Source organism: Anastrepha obliqua, chromosome 6 (assembly GCF_027943255.1).
Source record: "Anastrepha obliqua isolate idAnaObli1 chromosome 6, idAnaObli1_1.0, whole genome shotgun sequence".
Lineage (NCBI taxonomy): Eukaryota > Metazoa > Arthropoda > Insecta > Diptera > Tephritidae > Anastrepha > Anastrepha obliqua.
This window is the reverse complement of record NC_072897.1, coordinates 80,003,806-80,023,688: the sequence shown is the minus strand read 5'-3', so window position 1 is coordinate 80,023,688 and position 19,883 is coordinate 80,003,806. Positions and strand designations below refer to the sequence as shown.

The 19,883-nt window shown below is 40.1% G+C and overlaps 1 protein-coding gene across 6 annotated transcripts in view; it reads left to right on the top strand.

Annotated features, from left to right (window-relative positions):
• Nucleotides 1-19,883, top strand: part of LOC129249802 (calcium/calmodulin-dependent protein kinase type II alpha chain) — a 446,460-nt gene that overhangs the window by 147,261 nt on the left and 279,316 nt on the right. For all 6 annotated transcript variants that reach the window (XM_054889448.1, XM_054889447.1, XM_054889451.1 and 3 more), the window contains one exon: nt 10,246-10,340. In XM_054889448.1, the coding sequence (XP_054745423.1) occupies nt 10,246-10,340 (95 nt within the window). The remainder of the gene's footprint in view (nt 1-10,245; nt 10,341-19,883) is intronic.

Sequence of the window (19,883 nt, the reverse complement as noted above, 5' to 3'; positions counted from 1 at the left end):
CATTTGATCTCCTCTGAAAGTCTTTGTCCGATTTCTTCATTGCTATTTTTCACTATTTCTAATACCTGTTTGCGCGTAACAATCGATGTGTAATGAAATTTAGTTATTAATTTCGCAATGGTAAAACAGTACCAGTTTTGGAAAGGCATTCCCCAGAATGAAATGGAAAAATGCCCAAAAACACCAGATTCAAAACGTATTAATAATAATAGTATCACAAGAACGTGATAAAAAAATTCATTTTATTTTTAAGCTTGCACCCTTAGGTAATTGAAACAATTTTGAAATGACTAGTATTTTAAAAAATTATAACGATTTTACTTGTATTCTTATTTTTATTTTCACAATCAGATTATTTTGAAATAAGTAACAAAAAGACACACGTTTTTGAAAAAAACGCGAGACATTTTTTTTTTAATGAAATTTGCCTATGATTGAGAACAAGCAGCACCAGAGGTTATTATCGTCATTACGTAAGTATCAGGACCTTTAGAGCGATTCCTATATCGCCACAAAACTGCTATGCGGTTTGGTTTTAGCTGCGCTGATGGAACATCTCGCGAATGTCTCCGGTGATGGCATAAGGTCGCTCGCGAAATCTTACAACCAGAGACGCCAGAAAGTCGGGCCCTTACATCAAACAGGTGTTGAGAGCGACACCGTCGGCGGTGGCAACGGCATCCCAAACGAGCCTTGTCTTGTTTTTATTATTCGTTACGCTAAAAATTGGAAGGAACCATGACCTTTTTCCATGAGATATCTCATCTTTTGTTAAATTCACGAATTTGTTTGTTGAGCAAATTCCGTAAAGTTGGGTCCAGTGTCATGCGTTTTTCAAAACAACTGAGGCGTGGGAACGCCATCCAATACGAATTTGGTAAATCGATTTTACCGAATCTCCACAATAAACCCGTTTCCCAACACGCGATGAATTTACCTCTGAGCTATTATATCGACTGTCAAATTTGGCTCAGCCTCCACGAGCTCGAGCAAGGCATCGAAGTTAAAGACTTCAGGACGACCAGCGCGCGGGGCATTCTCCACGTTGCAGTTACCACTTCGGAATTTTGAAAACCACTTTTGTGCAGTTCTTACACTCACGGTATCCTCTCCGTGAACAGTGTTTATTTCTGCAGCAGCAGTTGTCAATATATCAAAGAAAATATATATAGTTCCGTTATATTCCGCGAATAATTTTTTGTACGCAAAAATCGTAAAAAAGTGAAGTTATGAGTAAAATACACACGAACTTATGGACTGACCTGATACTTCTTTCACTTTGAGGCGAACAACAAGCTTTGCATTGTCGACGCCAAGAAGCAGTGTAGCGCACATCCCAGCATATGGTTCGATAGGCAAATTGTGCAAATGCATATGCGACGAGAGTACTTCTTGTAACAATGACTGCTTTGGAAGATCAAGATTTGTTACTTTGCGTATGTTCCGAAGATTAAACCGGAGCGGCGTTTCACATGTAGACGAGACATTTTTTGATTCATGCTGTACCTGTGTTATATCACCCGTCCACCTGATACACAGCTCATCTGATGGACCATCCAAACCAAGCTCTTCAGCAATGTGTTTCTCCAAGAGTGTACATTTGGATCCCTCGTCTATTAACGCATATGTCTTTATGCACTTAGATTTTCCATAGAGTGTTACAAGAACGTAGCACCACAACGTCTTTGTCGCGTGCTCTTCCTTATGTAACATTCCATGTAACATGGTTTGGTGTGGCCGAATAACTTAAATGGAGCAGAACATGTTGCGGCTTGTGCAACCATCATTGCCACAATGATTATGCAATGGGCATTTCTTCAGGAAATCTTTGCGGAAGCATCTGATGCATAGCTTATTGTCGTGAAGAAAGTACCATCTATCGTTGGTATTCCATGGTATTGCATTTCTTGAGTCGATGATCACTACTGCACTGACCACAATAAAATTGTGAATTGTGACACTTTTCTTAAATTGATTGTTATTAGCTTTAACTAGCGCACGTCGCCAATTTGAAAAGCCAATAGTCGAACTCGCTAATGTTAGCATGGAGCAGTGAAGCCCTATATCTACCCCACTCTAATTTCAAATCGCTTGGTAATTTGCAAAGTAGCTCAGAAAGTAGCATCGGATCATTCAAATAAGAAGAAAGGCCATTGGCTTTCAGAGTACAACAGTAATTTTTTGCCGCAAATTTAATTAGAGTTTCCAGCTTCTCATACCTTACCAATGGCTCCTGACATAATTTGCACTGCAGTGAATGTCATAAGACGTCTGGACGCCCATATCTTCTTAATCGGCGTATCCATGCTGGATGTTCGCGATTACATAGAAACGTCATTCTGATCTTAGTCGTACGGTTGCCAGGTCATATTATTAATGATGTCATTATATTTTTGTCTGCTTCTCGCTGTCACTTTTAGTTCATCGGTTGTTTTGAGACCTGTCCACTCTTTGATGTTGTCTAGCCACGTCATTTTCTTCCTACCAATTCCTTTTTCGAAGTTTTCTTCTTTTTATGTCTGTAAGCATGATCCTAGAGGTTTGCATTCTATTTAGCACTACGTCATTTGATATTTTGTCATTCCAGCTTATTCTTAATATTTTTATATAGCACCACATTTCGAAAGGTTTTAGTCGGTGTATGCTTATGGTTTTCAATGTCCAGGCCTCGCATCCATATAAGAGTGTTGACCATACATAACATATTAAAAATCTTGTCTTTAACCTGATTGGTATGTCCCGGCCTCTCAGTATCTCTTTAATTTTCATGAAGGCCGCTCTAGCCATTTCTATTCTGCCTCTTATCTCATGATCATGGTCCTATTGGTCATTGAGCCATACTCCCAGATACCAGAAACTTTTTACTCTCTCTATTGTTTTGCCCCCCTATGGCTAGTCTCGCATAGGATTAGTCTCTGCTGCTTTTATTTACAATAATATATTTGGTATTATCAATATTTATATTTAGCCCGAAGAGTTTGCTGTGTTTTTCCACTTTTTACAATAGTTTGGAGATCCTGGAAATAGTTTGTTACTAACGTTGTATCGTCTGCGTAGCGAATGTTATTTATATATATCCCATTAACTTTAATACCTATTTCTGTGTCATTTATTGCTTCTTCAAATATTTTTTCTGCGTACACGTTAAATAATAGTGGCGATAGTATGCAACCTTGTCTCACTCCTCTGTAGATTTTTGTCTCTCTTGTGGTGCTGTCTCCGAATCTAATTTCTGCAGTCTGATTCCAATAGAAGTTTTGTATACATTTGACGTCGTATTCGTTTATGTACAAATCTTTCATTATTTTAAATAGTTGTTATGTTGTGCCCGTGGGGATTCTAACCGACTGTAGATGGAAGGTTGTTACGCCCTTGTGTAGAATGTGTGTTGCAACTAAATGGTGCAAGAGGGTAAAATGGTACATGCGCTTTTGCAGCAACGCAGTACGTGTTGACTGGATGACCTATCCACGTGGTAAAGCTAGTTCTATTACGAAGTGGTGCCTCCATTCCGTAAACAGAAGTTGTATTGGACTGCGATCGCTCATGGTTTTCGCTAGCACGAGGTAAACCATCAAGTTGAGGTTATGCTGCCCAAATTTGTACTCAGCAGTGTGTACCCTTCCTCTGGTATAGCACATAGTGCATGAGCCGTGCCTTGTGTGCCAAACCATCAACGTGGTGCCTCATGCATGCCACTAGCTGTGCGTCCCCATCAGCAGACGTAATATGTTCAGAAGTTTGTACCCCAAGTACCGTTGGATTGGTTGGTTGAAGAACCGAGGATATTGTCTCCAACCTTGAATTAGTCATTGACAGCACACACGTGTCCGCCGCCGACGATGTAACAACATTTGCCAACATCTCGTCATATGTATTTGCTCGTCTCGTTGGCATATGTGTATTGCTTCGAATGGAGCCTATTTTGAAGGTAAATTTTGATGAATTAACAATTATTTTGCGTTTTATTGAACAATTCTCGGTACTTTTTTGACAGAATGTAAAAGTACGGGTTTTCTTCGTGCGCTTTACTTTGAACCGAAACGTGAAGTGCAGGGCAAGTATGCATGTTTTGGTGCTTACTGAAATAGATACTGCGCTGTAACACTAGAAATAATAAGTTTTTTTCAGCAATTCGTAAATCTTAGTTGCACTTTTACCACTTTTATATAATGCAATCACTGCAATGGGATTTTCCTTAGTTCCACACTCCATTGTTAACAAGCGAAATTTGCCACGAAACTTAGTATAATTTATAAGTATACAAACCACACGAACGAAAGCAAAACTAACGGAACTATTTTCTGCGAATTTGTTCTCGCCATATGCATTGTAAAATTTCTCCTGTGGATGATATTCCACAAAATGGAGGGACCTACACTTTTAAACCGATTCCAGATATTTTTTATGACGAGCTTTTTCTGGGCAGAAATACACTTGGAGGTTTGCCTTTGCCTGCTTCGATTAGTCCCGGACGAACTTATTCGGCTACGGCAGCAGGGTAGTCCATAGTGGGTTCTTTTTAAAAATTTAAAAAGAAGCAATAGTCATATTATTGACTTATTCAAAAGAGCAAGCATTTCTACTATTTATGGAATACGATTTCATTAATGTGGCTGCTTCGGCTAGCTTCGCATTACCGTTAGCTGTTAACTCAATTTTTCACAATTAACACAATTTTCAAAACTCTTGTTTTCGTTCATGGTTTTCATTCAAGTTCACGAATGGTTTGCTCTATATTCGGCTTAGTGATGGCAAAAAAATGAAATAATCGGTTAATGGAATCATATGATTAATTGCGGCGATCGATTATTAATTGAAATTAATCGAAATCAATTTCAAATAACCGATTATTAATCGATGTTTTCCAGGTAATATTAAAAAATCATAAAGACAAAAAAATCACAATTTACAATGTTGTAAAATTTGCGGGTTAATTGAAAGAGTTTCTTAAATATTTATTGAACTTATACTCGTATTCCATTGAAACTTATTTATTAAGGATTGGATTTTAAAAACAACAGTTTTGATAAACGGTGTGTTGTCAATATATTGCGCTTTTCTGTAGCAGTGGCCCCTGCTTTTGAAAAAAGGCGCTCCGAAGGAACTGATGTTCCTATTAAGAAACAATACTTTTGTGAAAGTGAGTAAAGCTTTGGATACACTGAGCTCATTTCATCCCAGGCGGTTACCACATCACGCTTCAATTCGAGGACCGGAGAATTTAAAAAGTAGCTTAATTCATCTTGTGGTTGCGTTAAGTCGTTCTCGTTTCTTTTCCGCTTGTGGGCCAAGGACTTATGGGGAGCCCATAAATCGAACTCGTTATCACCGGCGGAGGAAGTTTCACTTCCACTTCCAATGCTGTCTTCCATATGCTCGATTTCAGCCATTCTCCTTCTTATATGTCGCATAACTGTAGATAGAGCAATTGGATTTTGGAAATGGATTTTCTTAAAACGAGGATCCAGTAAAGTAGATGCCGCCAGTAAAAATGAGTGTTCCATTTCTCCAAATCGCCTATCAAATTGTTTTAAAATATTCGTTTTCAATTTATCTGCCGCCACAGATGTGCAAGAAATTTTCATTATTTGTTGGCGCCCACAATGAGCAAGTGAAATAACTTGACTCAATGTGGCGTACTTTTCTCCACTTATTTGAGTCGTCATCGCTTCCAGGGGTCTTAATAAGCCGATCATTTCAATATAAGCCGATCATTTTTTGTTGTAATCATCGGTGGTGCGTCAGCAAAGCTTATTAAAATTCGGCTGACATATTGAATCAACTGAATGAGGCGAGCAAGCATATAATATGTAGAATTACACCTGGTTTTAACGTCCAAAATGAGTTTTAACTGTTTGCCTTCAGGAATTCCAGCAGATATTTGCAGTTGGCGAAAATTATCATTGGCTTTAACATGCCGTTTAAACCAAGTGACTATTGCTCTGCAGCTTGTGATGATATCGCTGACTTCAGGCGTATTTAATGAACTGTCACAAATTAAGTTAAGCGTATGCGCGAAACATGGAATATGGTGATTTTTCCCAAAAGTATTATAAATAGATTTAACGATATTAGCACCATTATCAGTAACCACTGCAATAACATTGTTTTTGTTTATGGAAAATTCCGAAAGCGAACCTTTTAGTACTTCTGAGATGTGTGCAGCTGTATGGGCTTCAGTTAGTTTAAATACACCAACTGTTCCATAAAATTGTTTACTTTCAAACAAACCATGTACCGTCACACCGAACATGCTGTTCATTTGAGTGTCAGTCCATATATCAGTAGTCAAACAGATATTAGACACATGCGATAACATCTTTTTAAATTTTTCCACTTCTCTATTATACATTTTTTCAATTTCTGCTTTTATTGTATTCCTGGTCGGAACTTTATAAAGCGGATATTGATGTTTCATCAACTGCAAGAACCCTATCCCTGAAAAGGATACACATCCATATGTCTATGAGGAATCAGCAACAATGCAGAAATAATAGTTATATGAAAGAATACCTTCCATATGCGAAAATGGCAAATTGTCCATTACAACCATTTCTACCATTGATAGCGTCAATTTCTGATGCTTCATATCATCTGATGCAAAACTCTCTACATTTGAAAACACAGTGCTTATATTTGGCTGATTGCTTCTTGGTGCAGGTTTTTGGCTCGTGCTTGGCAATTCATTGCTATCCTCTGACACAACTGGCTTCATACAATGCTTCATTGATTCTCTGTAGTACACATTGTACATTAAAGTTGCGATTCATTGATGGTGGAATTTTTAACTTACTTTTTAAGAGGTAACACCACTGTAGAAATTTCAAAAAATTGATTTTATTTTTTATAAGCTTAAAAAATTCTTTGAACCTTTTAAAATACAGAATAAAAAGTTTTATACGTTACCGAAGTCTATTTCATAAATATTTTAAGCTTTTAACCAAGCGTTAGTGACTGCTACCTAACGACTTCTCCAAATTTCCAAACTTTAAACGCGTTTTTCTCAAAACACGTTTTCTGAAATTGGCACGCAGCATAACTCAAACAATTTTAAATACTTTTAATCAGGTTTTTCACTACGTCTGTATAATAACCTTCTTAAGAGAAGAGCGTAGGGGATTTTCGATAGATTAATTTAAACGATTGTTATAATTATTTAAGTGCCGTTTTTTTAGTCCAAAATAGAGTTTTTTCCTTCAAATGCTTGCTAATTCCACAAAAATAAATATTTTTTAAATCCCCTACGTGTTTATCTAGCTATTCTTATCTAGATTAAGAAAAAAAATGTTTCTTTGTTCCAGATTAAAATTTGCACCCTCTGTGCTGCGTGCCGCGGAGCTCCTTCAAGAGAAACCACATTACAGAAATGTCTCCAATGCCGCCATTTTGTAAAATTTTTCGATCAAACTTTGTAGTTTTTTATTTTAGTATATAAGTAATAACTTCCCAAATCAGAGTGATTGTTTCCCCTTTCCTTCTATACAAAAAAATTCTTTAAATATCGTGTTTATTTTACGCGTGTACAGTGGTGTTACCCCTTAAGTGCTGCATCATATTTGTTGTGTTGTTGGAGCACTTTAAAGTTTTGCAGCACAACTTACACCTTACATCTGTAGAGCTCTCCTTTGAAAAATGCTTCCAAACATCACTTCGTATTGGGGGCATTTTCCTTTTTTTTCGCTTGAATAAAACCTTGGACAATATAAGTTTTTGAAAAAAATTGTAAAAAGCGCTGCTTATGTGAAATGATTTTATTTTCTAGTGGCGTACATCTTTCGATTATTTTGGAAATAATCGATTAACATTGCAATTAATCAAAAGTTCTTTCACAGTACAATTAAACCGACAAGTAAAGGAAAATAACCGATTAATATTAATTGTTCGATTAATCGTGCCATCACTAATTCGGCTTGACAGCCTCAAAGTGAATAGGTTGCTCGGAAAGCATCGCTTCTATACGACACACCAGACAAAAAAGTGTAGGGGCGTTAAATCATAGCTCTGAGGTGTCAGAACTAATATAAATGGAACTAAACTTATTTTTATTTATTAATGGCCCATTCCAACTTTTCATTTTTATTTGTATAGTTTTTTTTTTTTTGTTACTAAAGAAATTAATGTTCAGTTTGAAATATGGGCCTTATTTTGATTGCTTGCATTATGGCTTGATATACATATGTACATATATGTATAGCTAGGCGACCATGATAGTGTTTTCTTTTCTTGCAATATTGCTCCATATTTTCTGCTCTGCTCTATGCTATGCTTCTTTGTTCAACATAGTATACATTGTAGCAAAACAAGAAACTTCGCGAATCGACTGGTAACAAATACCGAGCGAATCAAGGTGATAGAATACACGATTGCGCCTTTCGAGAAGAGTAGGCAAAAGCAACAGCCAAACACAAGAAATTATACACTTTCTAGCCACGGCGCCTTCCGCATAAAAACGCAAACAAACATAATTTGGAGGCTATATTTTAATTTGTGCTTTAGCAATTTAACTCACGGCACTTCTTTTTCATTAGTTTGTTTAGTTTAAATCTCACAAATCACAATATTACCAAGCCACTCACTGAATTTCCACAAACATGTATATTTTCTCCTCCTTTTGTTTGTTTGTTTTGTATTGCGAAGGGAGCTGACGTCAGACTTGTTAAAATTGTGAAAAATAAAGTAACTGTTTTTTAATGGCGCCACCTTAGTATCTCAATTCGCTTTGAGAGCGAATAGGATACTAAAAATGAACCATGAATTCGCCTTGACACCAGATGGCGTTTACGTTGCTGAGTGTGAGATATTTCCTTTGAATAAAAACGTAATAATATGGCGTCGCGTGATATTTTCTAAAACCGCACTCTGACTAAATTAAATTTTTAAACGAAGTGAGGATGAGCGTGGTTTGCTAATTTTAGCTATCTGCAAAAGCTTGAAAACGGCTGGGAGAGGTCCTTCCCAATTCTAACAGCGCATAAAGTATTGAGTACAAGTAAGCTAAGTGCAACATAATATTCTTTTTAAATTTGTGCTCGACAATGCATGATGAGAAACCTTTGAACAGATAGTGGTTAGGTTAGCTTAAATGGCTGCCCTAGCTAAGGGCTCACTTGGACAAATATTAAGAAATTCGTCAGTTGTGGTGCCATACACGGGAGAGGAGAACGGAGATGGGAAGGAAGAAGGAGCCTTGGGATTAGATACGATGATGACAATACATTTTACGACGGCGCCGACGGGAGCTGATTTGCGTTCGTAGTTAGCCGTAACAAGCTACTAATGAACCTCACCAAACTTATGATATTTACACCGGCTATATCCGCAGGCGTAGCGAAAAAGTGAGAGCCCAGATGTATAAGTCTTTGCCAGACGAGAGCAGGGCAGCTGAGAAGAAGGTGTTGAGATGATTCTACCTCGTCCTCCAGACAGTTTCTGCAGAACGGACTTGAGGCAATCCCAAGTCTCACGGCGTTAACACCTAACGGACAATGTCCGGTAAGGATGCCCACCAAATTTGAGAGCTGGGGCTTTGTTAGCCTTAGGAGTTCCCTTGAGCGTCCCCGATCTACCCGTGGCCAGAAGGATCTCGCGACCTTCCACGTTTGCGCACTAGCCCAGCGCTCGCTGAGTTGACTCGAGGCCCATCTTTTCAGGAGCAGACCACAGGTTCTCAGGGGAGCCCCAATTCTCTCATTTCGCGACGAAACCGTCTCCAAAGTTCCCTGTCTAGCCAGCTCATCAGCCCAACAGTTTCCCTCTATGCCGCTGTGCCCGGGAACCCAAATGAGCCTGATGATGAAGTTGTTGCGGTTTAGTTTTAATGTATTATGTCAGGGAAAAATAAATATTAATATGTTTTCTAAATTGACCAAACGAAACATTGCCACGCCTACCCTTTTTGGGTGTGTGGCCGAGCTCCTCTTCCTATTTGAGGAAGGGAAAAATCCGAACCTTCGTCTCTACTCCAATTAGAATCCATTTCTTGAAGCAGAACTAATTCATATTTCAGTTATTTTGTTTCTCAAAATTTGCACTGCAGCTAACAATCAGCTATTTGCCAATAAGTGCGCTTAAGTTATGCTCAAAAAGAGATTGGTGAATCGCATAGTCTTAAGTTAAACTTAACTATGATAAATATAAAAATGTGTTATAATACTGGTTCGTAGTTTTTAATCTTTTAACACTACTTATCTGTGCATATATGGTTTTATTGAAGGGTTAACGGAATTATTATTCATTTTACAGAGGCGCCTTCTCTGTTGTCAAGCGATGTGTTCAAAAATCGACACAGTTTGAGTTTGCCGCAAAAATTATCAACACAAAGAAACTCACCGCAAGAGGTAAGCAATGTATATAACATTTTTTAAATTAATAACTCTATTTTGCCAACCATAAAATTGTCATGAAAAAACCGTTTTCGAGCACTTATTGTTTTCAGCAATAACTGAGTAATTTATTCTAGAACTTTGGCGTGTATTTATTGTATTATTATTATTTCTTTTATTGTGTCTATGATTATATACCATAATATACACTTTACAAATTAGATTCAGAAATTTTTGACTTAACCAAAAATTTATGAATTATTAAAGATTCAAGCATTGAGCCAAATCGAGATCTCTGCAGAAAAATCCAAATCAGGGCTACTGAATATTTTGATGAATTCAATGAGGGGTTTTACAACGTGGTCAATATGGCAAGTAGCTTTAATTAGCTTGACATGAAATGGGTACTGAAAACATAGTGTTCGTTGCGGAACATTGAAACTTAGTAGCTCAAGTAGTTCGTGCAATCAATGAGACCAGCATCGATATCATAAACAAACAACAGCGATTGAATGACTCTTCTCAATTCAAGTTACTTCTATGTAAAAACATACACCGGGTAATATACAAGTAGGATAGTACAGGATCAAATAAGATGAGTGGCAAGAGAACAAAACGATTAGAAGTCCGCTCTGGAACCTTTCAATCCTATTTATTTATTCAGTTGATTCAATCCTAACACAGCAGGGATAAACCTTATAATTATTAGTGCTAGTCACAATAAGTTTCAATGGTTTTCCATTGTAGAATTTATAAATATATTTTAAGTCTCTAAAGAAAAACAAATCAAGTAAACATTACTTATGAATTACAGTCTGTGTCAGAAAAAAGGAACCGCGATTATTTATGAAGTATAAAAGATATATATATATATATATATACATACGCGGCTGCGCGCGCTTGGCACAGCAAAAATATTACGATTCACAAAAAACGTCCAAGGGATCCAGCACACATTCATAGGCACAGCACTGAGCCAAACATTCTGAATTATGAAGCGGCATTTTCTTCGTGCTTTGAACCAGCTTTTCTGCGTAGTTCGTGAACAAAGAGGACTAGATTTTGCGAACTTGACGCACGAGATGTTTTAAATGGCCTTCCGGCAAGATGTGTTTTCATAGTTCCTGTATATTTGAAGTTCGCGTCTAAATGTGTTCATGCTACTTATAGATACTAAATTTTGGGGAAGAGAATTCGAAATTCGAGTGACATGCACTAATAATTTACCTTCCGACGCTTGTGTTTTGAATCTAGCAGCGAGAAGTTTTAAGTTTTCATTGACTTCGGGGCAGTTATTCTGAGGGCGAAGTACCCAGGTACTTTCAAGCTGTAGATTTTGTGCAAAAGTAAAATAGATCTAAGCTAAAAAACCTTCTCCAGGGACATGGAGTAGATTGTAGTAAAAAGATGAGAAACGTGGTCTCTAGCCTTGATGCCGATAACATAACGAATGATAGTATTAAACAAAACATTTTTCTTACATTTACACGCATAACAACAATTTATAAAGACTTCACAAATATATATGCATCATATCTATTTCATAACATACGTTTTAACAATTAAGATTCGAATGAGTAGAGGAGTGATGTGTTGCGTAGTGCAGAGCGCGCGAAGCATTCCGTAAATCTTACCTACCACTAACTTTACGTGACTACCCCAAATTACTCCTTGACTGAAAAGGATTCCGAGATTTTTAGTCGTACTTCTGCTCAAATATGAACGAGACGGTATCAATAAAACGGTCCGCGGATGACATATGGCAAAAATAAATTTTTTGTTTTTTGGTAGGACTGTTATAAGCTTACATGGCAAATTTCAGCGTGATATGTCACATAGTTTGTTTTCTGTGCTACTGTAAACAAGTCAAGCTCGAGTGTGTTCTTCGAAGTTGCAGCCGACTTACGTTGTCAACGCTTTAGTGCTGGCAAAGGTAACCAACAATCTACCGACCACCCATGGAAAGACCACGAGCGGGCTACATATCAAGGGACTTATGCTGGCCTATCTGCACTTCCCTACGCCAGGTTCTATTCACATTCATATAGGTATGGATGACGTAGAATAGTTTCTGAACACTTATCTACGAAAAGGTGTAAAGGTTACATTCAAAACCCAGATAAATCACTTGCTGGCTTAAAAATGGGAGGTAAAAACGCTGGGATTGACGTGAAATACCCTTAACGATTACTTGGCGTATGCGGTAAATCTTAAAGAGCTTCCATCTACCTTCACTAGAAGAAATGTTCTAAAAATATTTTCTTTCGGATGCAACTTTCGATCCTCTTTGTACCATAAGAGAATCTGGCGTACTGTTGTCAATTGAGACCAGCCGGTTCCTGAGTACATATCAAGAGATGGATACCTTAAACTTGTCGAGCTTCAATTAGTTGCCGCTGCTATATTTGTTCTTTTGTGTGCATGTGCACTAGCACTATGCTCCTTGAGTTCACAGGAGATCTGCCAACGCCACCTGTCCTTAACGTCTTTAAACGTTTCGTTAATAGTCAAGGTTACTGCAAAGTTATGTTTTTCGACAATGGCACAAATTTTGTAGTCGCGGAGAAGGAGCTGGCTAACAATTTACCACAGTGCATGGCAGACGAAAAATTCTGTTCTTTCTAAAACGACTTCAGCATTGATAGGTGCTTAACCCCTCAGTTGCCATACTTATGGGTGGAGCATTCGGTGATACTCTCCTGTCCTATGCGGAGCTCAACACATTATTTACGTAAGTTGAAGCTTGCGTAAACTCTCGGCCCTTGTGCGACATCTCGGCAAATGTAAGCGACTTGCAAGTCCTCACGTCTGGAAACTTTACTGTGGATGAGCCTCTAAAGTCCATCGCAGAACCTGAGGTTCAAGGGTTCCGAGGAAACCTACAACAGCGATAGCAAGTAATCTCTAAAATAAGGCCACACTTTTAGCGGCGGTGGAGATATTAAAACCCTTATCAGTTTACAACGCAATTTAAAGGAACTGTTCCATGCGATGAATTTAACCTCTGAGCTATCATATCGACTGTCAAATTCGGCTCAGCTTCCCCGAGTTCGAGCAAGGCTTTGGAGTTAAAGACTTCAGGACGACCAGCGTGCGCGGCATACTCCACGTCGCAGTTACCACTTCGGAATTTTGAAAACCACTCTTGTGCGGTCCTTACACTCACGGTATCCTCTCCGTGAACAGTGTTTATTTATGCAGCAGCAGTTGTTGCACTTTTACTACTTTTATAAAAAAAAAAAAATATGCCTCTTATACGCGTTCGAAGATTCCATTTTATTTTTTAACAACACGTGCTTCTCTCCCCGATTAAAATCACTTGTTGAATGCACAATATATCAAAGAAAATATAAATAGTTCCATTATATTCTGCAAATAATTTTTTGTACGCGAAAATCGTACAAAAGTGAAATTATGTGTAAAATACGCGCGAACTTATGGACTGACCTGATACAAGCCACGGCCTTCGAAATATCCTCTCTTGAGAGGCTAAGCAGTTCTTTGTCTTTTTCTTGTTTATTTGCGGCCATGGCAACCTAGCTGTTACGCCCGCGTCTTCATCTATCCATGCCCTATTGTCCTCTTGGATCATGTTGTTTTCCATTACTAAATTGCTGACCATTGGTAACCCAACGGTATTGTCTAACACAAGCTGTTAACCCCCATTTAATAGCAACTGCTTGATTCTTCTTCTTCTTAATTGGCGCAATAATCGTTTACGCAATTTTGGCCGAGTTTAACAAAGCGCGCCAGTCGTTTATTTCTCGTGCTAACGGTGCCAGTTGGACACACCAAGTGAAGCCAAGTCTTTCACCACCTGATCTTTCCAATGGAGAGGAGGCCTTCCTCTTACTCTGCTATCACCAGCTGATACCGAATCGAATACTTTCAAAGCCGCAGCATTTGCATCCATTCGGGCTATATGACCCAGCCAACGTAGCCGCTGGATCTTCATTTGCTGCGCTATGTCTATGTCGTCGTAAAGCTCATAAAGTTCATCGTTCCACCGCCTGCAATATTCGCGCCATACGTTAGAACGAGCATGATGGGAGCCTTGTAGAGTGTTAGTTTTGTTGGTCGAGAGAGGACTTTACCACTCTTTTGCCTACTTAGTCCATAGCCGCACTTGTTGGCAAGATATATTCTATATTGGATTTCTAGGCTGACATTGTTATCGGTGTTAATGCAGGTTCCTAAATACGAAGTCTTTTACAACCTCCAAATTATAACTGTCAAAAGTGACATGGGTGCCGATACGGGAGTGCGACGACTGTTTGTTTGAAGACAGGAGGTACTTCGTTTTGTCCTCGTCCACCAGCAGTTTGGAGAAGGCAGAACTAACAGCGCGGTCATTAGACCGATGATGTTCTGCGGCTCGTACGATCCTCTCCAACATCAAGTTAAAGAAGTCACACGACAACGAGTCAACCAGTCTAAAACCCCGTTTGGTATCAAACGGATCGGAGAGGTCCTTCCCAATTCTGATGGTGCTGCTCGTATTGAGCAACGTCATCTTGCATAGCCGTATAGTTTTGCGGGGATACCAAATTCAGGCATCGCGGCATACAAGTAACTCCTTTTCATTCTGTCGAATGCAGCTTTGAGATCGACGAAAAGATGGTGCGTGTCGATTCTCCTTTCATTAGTCCTTTTCAAAATTTGGCGTACTGCGAATATTTGGTTGATGGTAGACTTTCCAGGCCTAAAACCACACTGATAAGGTCCAAGCAGTTGGTTGACGGTGGGCTTCAACCTTTCACACAATACGCTCGGTAGAACCTTATAGGCGATATTTAGAAGACGAATCCCGCGGTAATTGGCACAGATTACAGGATCGCTCTTCTTATGGCGACCGTATTTGCATAGAAGCTGATGCGCGTACCTTACTAGTTCCTCGCCGCCATGTTTGAAAAGCTCAGCCGGCAGTCCGTCGGCGCATGCGACTTTGTTGTTCTCGTCATGGTCGGGTAGCAGAACGAAAATTCCATCGTCAACGATTGGGGTATCGGGATCTTCACAGTCTCGGTGACAATCGCAGCTATCACTATTTAACAGGTTCGAGAAGTTTTCCTATCCATAATTTAAGTATGCTCTTTGTGTCAGTCACCAGATCGCCGTCTTGGTTCTTATAGGAAAACGCTCCGGTCTTAAAACCTTCTGTAAGCCGCGAAATTTCTTGTAAAATTTTCGGGCGTTGTTCCTATTGGCCAGCATCTCAAGCTCCTTGCACTCAAGTATTTCCGCCCCTCGAGTTTTCTTTCGGATGATACGTCTCTCTTCCTTTCTTAACTCTCGAAAGCGATCCCACATGGCTCGCATTGCGCATGATCGAAGCGTGGCTCTATAGCCAGCATCTTTTCTTTCTGCGGCAGCATGATATTCCTCGCCATACCATCTGCTTTTTTGGGCTCGCCGGAATTCGATTTCTTCTTCGGCGGCAGTACGTAGAGAACGAGAAATGTTGCTTCATTGCTCGTGCATGGCGGTTTGTTGTTGTTGAGTGGCGAATCCGCTGGCTGTCTGTTGTGATTGCAGCTTTTCGATGTTGAACATTCTTTGCATAGGTAGATCTGCCTTTTTTGCTTCACAGAGTCGTGTGCGAAGTTTGGCTGCAACAAGGTAATGATTCGAGTAGATGTTGGGTCCTCGGATCGTACGTGCATCTAAAACACTAGAAACGTGTCTTCCATCTATCACAACATGATCGATCTGGTTTCGCGGTTTTCGATCAGGAGACAGCACGTAGCTTGGTGTATCTTTTTATGCTGGAACCTGGTGCTGCAGACTACCATGTTTTTCGTGCCCCGATGAAGTCGATCAGCCTTTGTCCGTTACCGGATGTTTCGTTGTGCAGGCTGAATTTTCCGACTGTGGGACCAAAAATTCCCTCTTTGCCCACCCTGGCGTTGAAGTCGCCAAACGCGATTTTTATGTCGTGGCGGGGGCAGCGCTCATAGGAACGTTCCAGACACTCATAGAAGAAATCTTTGGTCGCATCGTCCTTTTCTTCCGTCGGGGTGTGGGCGCAAGTTAGCGGAGTGAACGACAGTACTTGGCGACGAAGTTTCTCTTCCACAACAAATCCGCTCCTTTACAAGGCAGCTGTTGCAGACGTCGCAAGGTTCTTAGTTTTTCTTGCCTTGTCCCGCCCATCGCATCTCTTGAATGGCAGTGATGTCAGCCTTTACTCTCACGAGGACATCAACCAGCCGGGCAGAAGCACCTTCCCCATTAAGAGACCGGACATTCCAGGTGCATGCTCTTAAATCGTAGTCCTTAGTTCATTTGCTGGGGTCGCCTTCAGTATAGGAAGTTCTGATCCGAGTTGTTTTTAATCATTTCATTGCGGTGGATTTTTAAGTGGGGGTCGCAAACTCAGCGCGCAACCAGCTATACTGGGAGGCTTCGCTTTCGCATGTTGGCTACCCGGGTGTTCGGAAGCTACCCAGAGGATACTTGGGCCAATCCCGGAAGTTGTGAGCTGCTTGAATCATATGTAGAAGAATCGTCCAGGCCGCTCCCAAGTGAATGGCGATCAGTAACTTTCCCCACTTGCGTGGACTTCTAAATGTGGAACCATCCTCCAACCAACCGACTGCTTGTTTGCAAGTATGTAATGCAACGTAGGCATTCTTTACTCATTCCTCAATATTAAGTTTCCACGAGAGTTTCCTATCTAATATGAGTCCTAAGTACTACACATTCTCTCTCAATGTAATCTCCACACCCTTAAAGACCGGCGGGGAGATTATAAGAAGCCTATGTTTTCTTGTAAAGAGAATAATTTCAGTTTTTGGGGGCTTATAGCGAGTCTCCTACTCTCAGTCGAGCTCCTATGCGTGGCGCGGTGGGCTTTTTAAACAAATTTTGTTCAGAAATGGCTACAGGATCCATTTATAAACCGATTTTAATAATTTTATCTTAAAAATCTCTTAAATGATTTTGGAAGAGATTGTCCGGCAATTTTGCGGTACGGAAGTCACAATCCTGCTCTTGAACCAAAATCGTGTTCTTCGCGACGAAATGACGACAAAATCCTCTAGCCTGAGACGAAATGATAACAATTTAAGGCTACTAATGCCTTGGGACCTGCATGGTATTTTGCAGATGTAAATGGCGAACATATTTTATCACAAACTGCGAGTTGCTGGGCAGGAATATTGGATGCTTTTGAGTGTCTGGTAGATATACGTTATCCAAACGACCACCAACCTTTATAAGCTCGAAGCCGGTTGAGTTGTCTAGAAATCGTGTTACAAATTTCAAACTGCTTTTTAAAGGTAGATTTTTCTTAGAAAATAAAAGTCGTCGATGAAATGCTGCTGCTGAATAATCCAAATGAGACAATATAGTTCGCAGTTCCTGAGGTGTTGGCGAAGAAGTTGTTGGCTTGGATCTCCTTCTGTATGAGTCACTAAACCTAAACATCCAAGCAAGGAGACGTAGACAGCGATTGTATGAACTAATTTTTTTTGATGGTTTCTGGGATGTAATTAGTTTCCACAACGACAGCAATTAAGTTTTTTCGCTTTTCGACGTTAATGATTTCAATACCTTTATCGGGCCATTTTCCCATGTCTTCACGTAGGAACGATGGTCCTGAAAACCAGTTCGAAGTTTTTAAGTCAGCGACAGTGCAACCACGCGATACTAAATCTGCGGGATTTTGTTCAGTGGGTACGAATCTCCTCTGGCCTTTTGCTGTTAACTCCTGTATGTTGGAGACGCTGTTGCGGGCAAACGTTGACAATGTCGCCGAGTGGTGTTGCAACCTATGATGAACTAGTTGCAAATCGGTCCAAAAACAAGCGAAAATGAGTTTGTCTGAAAAATATTCTTTACTTTATTGTATAATTGAGCGAGAAGATGTGCTCCGCAAAGCTCGAGCTTCGGAAGTGATTGTTTTTTGACTGGAGCCACTCGTGACTTCGATGTAAGCAGCTACTTTGGCTCGTAAGTACAATGAGCAACCGTACGCCCGAATCGACGCGTCGCAAAAGCCGTGAATTTGAAAATTGCACGTGGTCTGTTGTAAGCTAAAGCGAGGCAACGCAAGCGTTGTTAACAAACTGAGTGACGATAAGTATATTATTTGCCCCAAGGGTGTTGTAGATTTTGTGGCACAAACTCATTCCAATCGAGCTTTAAAATCCACAGTTCTTGGAGTATAATTTTAGATGTGATCAACAGTGGTGCCAACAATCCGAGTGGATCGAAAGAAAGAATTGTCCGTTTTGTAATCGTAGTATGGATTTGCTTTGGTAAAGAGGCGAATAGCAACATGTCACTATGTTGATCCCCAGCTACGCGTTGCAGAGCGGCCCCACACCCGTCAGCCTCTCAGAGTCGGTTGAGCCGGTTTCTTCCCGCCAGTGGGCGAGCGATTCTCCATTGAGGATGGGCATCATCTGTCTCCGGTCTCCTACCTTCTACCGGCTCTTCTATTCTTCCTAGCTTCCAAGTCTAAATAAGACCCTATTGGCCGCCTTTTTTCGTAATAACTTTGTTTTGAGGGACGGACATGTTTAGCCGGTTGCCGCTGCCCTGCACTTGTAACCCGCGTAGATATATTAGGCCCTTCTACGGCAGTCCGCCGGTTAAGCCCCTATAAGAGGTTGAGGTGAGATGAGGATTTTTCGCCCATAGCAGAGTTGACCCCGAAACTCCTGTCGACCAATTGGAGACCGGTTTACCGCTGCCTCCTGCAGTACTTGCACTGGGACCGGCCCTCTCGTCCCGTCTGTCTCTTATAATTGGCGGTTTTTTTATTTGGTTTCGAATCCATTTTTGATTGCACGAGTGTCGCCTGTGCAGAGGTCCGTGTGCACAGGTAAGGCTAAATAGAACCGGAGGTCGCCAGATAACCGGAGCACTCTTTTCGCGACTGGGGCTTTTTTAATCTGGGTCTCCAGCCGAGCTGAACCTCGGCACAGGTCATATTACACTTTGTTCCAACCCAGAGCAGAACTTGGTCATCGTTAAAAAAACAGCCCGAACAACAGAAATGGAGTGCACTCGCTCCATACTAGAATGTAATTAAACGACCACACTACCATCCACTGATAAGGTCTGATTAATTATTCGATTAAGCCCCCGCACCATGACAAGGTGCCTGCCTTCGCGGGGGAGTTTCCTCTTGTTTTTACTAATATCTGCTAATCTTATAATAGTCTATACAATTTCTTTTTTATATTGTATTCATAGGCTAAGTAAATAAATAAATTATATAATTAACTCCAATCCACCTCCTTCTAACTGATTAAGCCTAAGGAGCCAAATAAAAATAGGAAAAAGGACAACTATCATCACAAATATACTATTAAAAAATATACATCTTTTTTTGCATCCTATATACAACCAAACATACTATAAATCTGAAGACTAAGCAGTTTTACATGAAAATTACTAGTTCTACTACCAGGCACATACTGAAATAACCCTCCTTAAAAAATTAATCAGATATCTGCCCTTGCCCCGCGGTTAATGTTGTAGCAGCATAAATATTCCCCATACGGGTTTGGGAAAATGCTGCTGTAGCGGCAGTCATTGAACGGATAT